The sequence below is a fragment of the Coregonus clupeaformis genome, chromosome 4 (genome assembly GCF_020615455.1).
Source record: "Coregonus clupeaformis isolate EN_2021a chromosome 4, ASM2061545v1, whole genome shotgun sequence".
NCBI classification, from domain to species: Eukaryota; Metazoa; Chordata; class Actinopteri; order Salmoniformes; family Salmonidae; genus Coregonus; species Coregonus clupeaformis.
The window spans coordinates 23,054,897-23,063,370 of NC_059195.1; the positions used below are offsets into that span (position 1 = coordinate 23,054,897).

Genomic DNA, 8,474 nt, shown 5'->3' on the forward strand with positions numbered 1-8,474 from the left:
GATGAAGCTAACACTGTAGAAGTGTGATTTTCTTTTCCTGATAGTTGCTGGTTGAAAAAATATTTTTGGGTAAAAAAATATTGTACACCTTTTTCTCCCCAATTGGTAGTTACAGTCTTGTCCCATCGCTACAACTCCCGTACAGACTTGGGAGAGGCGAAGGTCGAGAGCCATGCGTCCTCCGAAACATGACCCTGCCAAGCCGCACTGCTCGCTTAACCCAGAAGCCAGCCGCACCAATGTGTCGGACGAAACACCGTACAACTGGTGACCGTGTCAGCGTGCATGCGCCCGGCCTGCCACAGGAGTCACTAGAGCACGATGGGACAAGGACATCCCTGTCAGCCAAACCCTCACCTAACCGAGACTGGGCCAATTGTGCGTCGCCTCATGGGTCTCCCGGTCATGGCCGGCTGCGACACAGTCCGGGATCGAACCCGGATCTGTAGTGACGCCTCAAGCATTGCAGTGCCTTAGACCGCTGCGCCACTCGGGATGCTACACAGAACTTTCTTATCAGAAGGTTTGCATGGGTAGGAGTTTGGGCTTTCCATGGTGACATCACCATGCGGTAAATTGGTTAATAGACCAATAACAAAGAGAGTTCCAAACCTCTCTGCCAATAACAGCTCGTTTTCAGTTTCCCCCCTCCACACTCAGACCACTCTCAGACAATCCTAGCAAAATTATTGCTTGAGAAATAGTTTTTTGTTAAAAAGCAATTTTTGCCCATTTTAATGTAAATCTTTTTACCCAGAAATTATTTGATATTGATATAAAAATGGCTGCATTGGGCCTTTAATGATGTTTGTTGTTGTGTTGTTGGGCACTGGTGGGCTTTTATGATGTTGGCACCATATCGTTATTGATGCCTGTAATGAGTGGTGACTGGTGAGAGAGTGTGTGTTGTAAGATAAGGGATGTGTGCGTGAATGTGTGTGTGTGCATATGTGTTGTTATTGCCTGTAATGAGTGGTGAGAGGTTGGCTGAAACCCAAAAAGCAGTTAGTTGTTTGGGGTCTAAACAAATGGGAGGGAATGGAGGGTTGTATGGGATCCGGGGGAATCACATCTACCCTGGATGGATTATCAGAAATTACTCCTTTAGGGAACCTTGAGGAACCGAATGTTCTGCTCATTCTAGACACACATAATTGGGGATCAGGGTTCCTAATGGGTCTCAGGATGGGGACTGAGCCACTGGAAGAGGAATAGGAGCTCAGGTCTCAGAGTCTTGCAGTTGGGTCCAGACTGATAGGTAGTGAATTTAGGATTTAAAAAACAGTTTGACAAAGAGTCACGAGAATTAAGGTTCTCATGACAGACTTCTCGGTCAGGTCTAGTAAAACAAGTAGAACCATGGGTTAGTACATGGGGTTCCTCGATGGTTCTTAACTCCCCCTCCCCTCCCCTCCCCTCCCCTCCCCAATATGCCGGTTCTAAAAGCCCAGGGCGCTGGAGTCATTATCGCCAACAGGCATGATGGTTCTAGATGTGTCCATGGGTTGGGCCTAGACTCTTTGGCTTTAGAGTTCTATAGGGTACCAAGGGTTCCACTACTTGCAGATGAAGGCCAGCGGAGAAGTTAGGGCACTTGAATCATCATACAGGTTCTACAAAGGTGCGGGTTCTTCAAATTCTCGAGTTCTAGGATTCCACTCCTCACAGCTGCAGACTCACAGGGGTAGAAACTCTCAAAGGTTCTAAAAGGTTATTTTCTCTGCTCAGCTGCACTCCTCACAGTTGCAGGCAAGTATGTAGCGGTAGGTGGCGGTGATGCGCGTTCCTCCGGCGCAGCGGAGCCTCACAGCCTTCAGCTTGGAGGTGTGGGGCCTGCAGCAGAAACAGGTGCTCTTAAAGGGCTGCTTCAACACCGAACTGAAGGAGATGAGAGGGTCGGAGCGGGACGTGTGGCTGCAGTGGCCCTCGCACCGAGCCAGCAACACCATCTGGATAGGAGGAGAGGAGAGGGCAAGAGAGGAGGGTCGAGGGGAGAAAACATACATGACCACTTACATTTTAGTCATTTAGCAGACTATCTTATCCAGAGCGACTTACAGTTAGTGAGTGCATACATTATTATTTATTTTTTATACTCCCTGTGGGAATCAAACCCACAACCCTGGTGTTGCAAACACCATGCTCTACCAACTGAGCTACATCCCCTGCCGGCCATTCCCTAGACAACGCTGGGCCAATTGTGCGCCGCCCCATGGGTCTCCTGGTCGCGGCCGGCTACGACAGAGCCTGGATTCGAACCAGGATCTCTAGTGGCACAGACCACTGCGCCACTCGGGAGGCCACTTAAAGGGAGTTCAGAAAACAATAAAGTTATGTTATCCTGTTCAAGGAGCTGATGTCTATATACTGTAGTTCACAGTCAGGCTTTGTATTCTACTGTAATCTAAAGCCTGAAGTCTAACTCCCTGTCTGTGGCCTTGCACCTGCAGTGATAGGAGTCAGGCTGGTCACTCACACTGTTAGCACTGAAAGCTCAGGGTTAGTCACACACACGCGCATGCACGCACACAAACACACACACACACACACACACACACCACACACACACGTAAATCACATGAGTAACCTAGCCTGAGACATGAAGACTTGTGTTAGCTCCCTGAGCGCTCAGTAGGCTAACAGCAGTGACACAAACATACAGTATCATAGCCCTAATGAGTGATGTTGTTAAGTACTAATGACTCAGGGCTCCATCCCTTCCGTGTGTTTGTCTGTCAGAAGAACACCATGCTACATAACATGTCTGACCATTTTCATTGTGTACTACTGATCCTCATCTAGAGGTGATGGCCTGCCTTTCCATTGCACAGACACACACCCTCTGATGCCTCAACAGTGAATCATCACACAAACACACTTACCGGTACACACACACAAACACACACACATTGCTGTCGTGTCCGTAAGTGGACTCCTGTGTCATGTTCCCTGTCAGCTGCCTCGTGTCGCCACCGATGTCACCCTCTCTTACAATAGCTCATCTGGGGCCAGGGGATATGGATATCACACAAACGTTCTCTCTCTCTCTCTCTCTCTCTCTCTCTCTCTCTCTCTCTCTCTCTCTCTCTCTCTCTCTCTCTCTCTCTCTCCATCTCTCTCTTTCTGTCTCTCGTTCTCTCTCTCTCTGTTTCTCTCTCTCGTCTTTCTCTCCCTCTGGCTATAGCCTGTCTGGGGCTAGGGGTTATGACACAAACACACTTGCCGGCGACGACAGCAAGGGAGTTAGCAGCCACTTTATGAACATGTGTCCTCGTTAAAATAGCTGAGGACTAGACAATGAGCTATCAGCTAGGAAGAGTCTCAGGTATTTTGTTTTACGTTACAGCCTTATTCTAAAATGGATTAACTGACATTTTCCCCTCGTCAAGCTACAGACAATACCCTATAATGACAAAGCAAAAACAGGTTTTTAGAAAGTTTTGAAAATAAAAAACAGAAATACCTTATTTACATAAGTATTCAGACCCTTTGCTATGAGACTCGAAATTGAGCTCAGGTGCATCCAGTTTCCATTGATCATCCTTGAGATGTTTCTACAACTTGATTGGAGTCCACCTGTGGTAAATTCAATTGATTGGACATGATTTGGAAAGGTACACACCTGTCTATATAAGGTCCCACAGTTAACAGTGCATGTCAGAGCAAAAACAAAGCCATGAGGTCGAAGGAATTGTCCGTAGAGCTCCGAGACAGGATTGTGTCGAGGCACATATCTTGGGAAGGGTACAAACACATTTATGCAGCATTGAAGGTCCCCAAGAACACAGTGGCCTCCATCATTCTTAAATGGAAGAAATTTGGAACCACCTAGACTCTTCCTAGAGCTGGCCGCCCGGCCAAACTGAGCAATCAGGGGAGAAGAGCCTTGGTCAGGGAGGTGACCAAGAACCCGATGGTCACTGTGACAGAGCTCCATAGTTCCTCTGTGGAGATGGGAGAACCTTCCAGAAGGACAACTATCTCTGCAGCACTCCACCAGTCAGGCCTTTATGGTAGAGTGGCCAGACAGAAGCCACTCCTCAGTAAAAGGCACATGACAGTCCGCTTGGAGTTTGCCAAAAGACACCTAAAGGACTCTCAGGTCATGAGAAACAAGATTCTCTAATCTGATGAAACCAAGATTGAACTCTTTGGCCTGAATGCCAAGCGTCACGTCTGGAGGAAACTTGGCACCATCCTTACGGTGAAGCATGGTGGTGGCAGCATCATGCTGTGGGGATGTTTTTCAGCGGCAGGGACTGGGAGACTCGTCAGGATCGAGGGAAAGATGAACGGAGCAAAGTACAGAGAGATCCTTGATGAAAACCTGCTTCAGAGTGCTCAAGACCTCAGACTGGGGCAACGCAGGAGTGCTTCTTGACAAGTCTCTGAATGTCCTTGATTGGCACAGCCAGAGCCCGGACTTGAACCTGATCGAGCATCTCTGGAGAGACCTGAAAATAGCAGTGCAGCGAGGCTACCCATCCAACCTGACAGAGATTGAGAGGATCTGCAGAGAAGAATGGGAGAAACACCCCAAATACAGGTGTGCCAAGCTTTTGTTTAGCAAAAATTTCTAAAAACCTGATTTTGCTTTGTCATTATGGGGTATTGTGTGTAGATTGATGAAAAAAAACAAAAAACAATTTAATCAATTTTAGAATAAGGCTGTATTGTAACAATGTGGAAAAAGTCAAGGGGTCTGAATACTTTCCAAATGCAATGTATAGTGTGTGTTGAAGAGGGTGGGACTCAAGCTGCATCCCTTTTTTACCCCATGACCCCGAGGAAAGACATCTGTTTGTCTTTTTGCCAATTTTAACAGCACACTTGTTGTTTGTGTACATGGATTTTATAATGTCGTATGTTTTTCCCCGAACACTGCTTTCCATCAATTTATATAGCAGACCCTCATGCCAAATTGAGTCAGAATCTTTTTTGATACAACAAAGCATGAGAGTTTGTTTGTCAATTAGGGGGTGCAGGGTAAATACGTGGTCTGTCGTACGATAATTCAGTAAAAAGGCAATTTGACATTTGCTCAAGACATTGTTTTTACTGAGGAAATGTAGCAGTCTGCTGTTAATGCAGAGGATTTTCCCATGGTAGTTATTGGGGTAACATTTGTCTTCACTTTTGTGGATTGGGGTGATCAGTCCTTGGTTCCAAATATTGGGGAAGATCCCAGAGCTGAGGATGATGTTAAAGAGTTTAAGTATAGCCAATTGGAATTTGTGGTCTGTATGTTTTATCATTTCATTTAGGATACCATCAACACCACAGGCCTTTTTGGGTTGGAGGGTTTGTATTTTGTCCTGTAGTTTATTCAATGTAATTGGAGAATCCAGTGGGTTCTGGTAATCTTTAATAGCTGATTCTAAGATTTGTAATTGATCATGTATATGTATTTGCTGTTTGTTATTTTTTATAGAGACGAAACTATTTGAGTAGTGGTTTATCCATACATCTCCATTTTGGATAGACAGTTCTTCGTGTTGTTGTTTGTTAAGTGTGTTCCAATTTTCCCAGAAGTGGTTAAATTCTATGGATTCTTCGATTACATTGAGCTGATTTCTGACGTGCTGTTCCTTCTTTTTTATTTTTTCTTTGTGTATTTCTGTATTGTTTTTTAGTGTTTCACCATAAAGGCGTAGGCTCAGGTTTTCTGGGTCTCTGTGTTTTTGATTGGATATGTTTCTCAATTTCTTTGTTAGAGTTTTGCATTCTTCATCAAACCATTTAACATTTTTGTTAACTTTCTTAGGTTGTTTTCTTGAAATTTTGGGGTTTGATAGGGAAGCTGAAAGGTCAAATATACAGTTTCTACTGCCAAGTTTACACCTTCTCTATTGCAGTGAAACGTTTTGTCCAGGAATTTGTCTAAAAAGGATTGGATTTGTTGTTGCCCAAATGTTTTTTTGGTAGGTTTCTACACTACTTTCCTTCCATCTATAGCATTTCTTAATAGTATGCAGTTTGTTGGGCTTTGATGCCTCTTGGTTGAGTGTTGCTCTGTTCAAGTAGACTGATTTTGCTGTGATCTGATAGGGGTGTCAGTGGGCTGATTGTCAAAGCTCTGAGAGACTCTGGGTTGAGGTTGGTTGAGGTCTACAGTACCACTGCCAAGGGATGAGTTGTAGGTGTACCTACCATAGGAGTCCCCTCGAAGCCTACAATTGACAATGTACAGACCCAGTGTGTGACAGAGCTGCAATAGTTGTGATCCATTTTTGTTGGCTGTTTTGTCATAGTTTTGTCTAGGGGGGCATATTTGGGAGGGAATGCTGTCACCTCCAGGTAGATGCTTGTCCCCCTCTGAGAATGTCTGGTTCTTGTCCAGTTCTGGCGTTTAGGTCACCCCAGACTAGTACGTGTCCCTGGAATTGAAATTGATTGACCTTTCCCTCTAGGATGGAGAAGCTGTCTTCAATAAAGTTTGGGGATTCTAGTGGGGGTTTATAGGTAGCACACTGGATAACATTTTTCTCTGTTGAGATTATTTCCTTTAAAATTTCTAGCCAAATGTGGGGGTTGGGCCAGTTGCTCTGCTCACCTCCTGGATTTATGTGTGATTGTCTTGTTGAGGTCCTCGTTGTGGGGGTTGGGGGCATGGGAGGGGCAGGAGGGGCGCAGGCCTGATCTGGGGATGATCAATATGGGTTGTGGCCATGGTTGGTTTGGGAGGGTGTTAACTGGTTGAGGTGGGGGTGGGTGGATGTGCCTGGTGGTGCTGTGCTCTGGATGTAGGGCTGTTGCTCCTGTGTGAGGTGCTGGGACTGCGGTTGAGGGCAATATCTTTCAGGGTCCTTTCAAAAGTAGGGACTGCTGCTTTGTAGAGGTGGACCTGGTCATAAAGGCTGTTCAAGTCCAGGGTGGATTTGTGGGCCAGGTAAGCATTTGGTTTGCCACTGTAAGGAAGCAGGGTGAAAGTATTTTCTAGGTGAGTCATGCTCCTGGTGTGTGTGAGGTGTTAGATGTGGGCCACACTGCAGACATTTGCTGCTCTCTCTGTGGGGGCTCATTTTAATTTTGGCCTAGGTGAGGAACTCACACAGAAAGAGAGAGACTGCACTTATTGAACAGACTGCACTTATCTACCTCTGCCAGGGGTTTGGTTTGGATGTTTGGAGCAGATTTCTGTTCTGATATTTATCATGTAAAACCTCCTGCTCCTTTGTCAGCTGGACTGGCACTGTTATCTAAAACAGCTTGTTAGTAGGAGCACTGGGGGTGGACGACTGGATTATCTTACTGTGTGCGTGTGTATGACTTACAGGGAGGTCTGACCTCCTTTATCATTATGTATCTGCTAGTGTATCCTTGTCTGTGTGTGAGAGAGCGTGTGTGCACATGCTATTGTGTTTCTGTGCACATTCTGCCGGCTTACCTTGGAGTTACATTTGTAGATGGGGTGTGTGATGGTCTCTACGAAGTGATGCCTCATACAGCGGTCTGGGTCTGTGTCTCCCAGGTGTGTGTTGTGTCCGCTCTCTGCCTTACTGCTGCTGGCTTGCACTACCACCAATAGGGGGCAGAAAACCAGCAACAGCACCAGCCCTGAGGAGGGAGAGAGGGGGGCTGGGGGCCACATACTGGGGCCAGGGAGGGCTGGGGTGGGTGGGACAGGGGGTAGGGGGGTAAAGTCTAAGAGGCACGGAGGAACTTTAGAGGTGACACAAAGAGGGCGAAAGAGGGACTCTCTGTCCACTTCTTTTTTTATTTCTCTCTGTTTGTCTGTTTGTCTCTCTTCTCACTGGGAGTGACTTTTCTTTCTTTTTTTCTGTCTCTTTTTTGTTCTCTTTACTGACGTGAAGGAGTGAGGTGTTCCTTTGTCCTCTCTCTAATGGTATTGGTGTGGAGCTCCTAGCCCTGGCCCAGTGTGCTGCTGGGTGGTACAGAGTCTGGTCTGTGCGTCCTCACACCGGACCTCTCCATATCTCCTGTCTGTATGTCTCGATCTGGGGATAGAGGGAAATAATAAAGGGTGGGTAGATGGGTAAACTCTATTCTTTAAAGCACCTTTTCTCAAACTAAAGAGATTGACATCAAAAGTACTGCTGGTTTACATCTTTCACCTCTAATCATGGACTGATTTAGACCTGGGATACCAGGTGAGTGGAATCCCTGACCAATCAGTGGTATGAATTAATCTATTAACAGAGGAGAGAGAAAATCAGAAGAGCTCTGGACCTTGAAGTATTTTATAAAGATGCCCACTTTGCGCTTTTCTTTGGCTCCTCATAGACTACACAGGGGATGCATTGTTTCCAAACATTTGTGATTTGATTTATACAATTGTTACAGTAGCTATTTAAGTTTTGTGGCAGGATATGGTTGGATCTAAATTGATTTCACAGCTATTTGTGTTTTCAAATCCTTTCTAGTCCTTGAAGAAATTCCGCTCCCACAGACCTCGCCTGGTCCAACTCATATTGCTTATTATTTAGTATTTTTTATATTGCCTCACTAAGCAT

At 45.8% G+C, this 8,474-nt stretch overlaps 1 protein-coding gene across 1 annotated transcript; it reads right to left on the reverse strand.

Annotated features, from left to right (window-relative positions):
• Positions 1–1,430: 1,430 nt before the first annotated feature.
• On the reverse strand, positions 1,431–7,591 carry LOC121555166 (norrin cystine knot growth factor NDP). Its single transcript, XM_041868987.2, has 2 exons — positions 7,388–7,591; positions 1,431–1,949 (listed from the first exon to the last, which is right to left on the reverse strand). Exons 1-2 carry the CDS (start codon positions 7,589–7,591, stop codon positions 1,725–1,727), a joined length of 429 nt encoding a protein of 142 aa, XP_041724921.2. The 3' UTR covers positions 1,431–1,724.
• Positions 7,592–8,474: the final 883 nt, after the last annotated feature.

Coding starts and splice junctions, on each gene's coding strand:
- LOC121555166 (XM_041868987.2), bottom strand. CDS start 7,591: ATGTGGCCCCCAGCCCCCCTCTCTCCCTCCTCAGGGCTGGTGCTGTTG. Junction 1,950..7,387: donor TCTACAAATGTAACTCCAAG/GTAAGCCGGCAG, acceptor CCTCCTATCCAG/ATGGTGTTGCTGGCTCGGTG.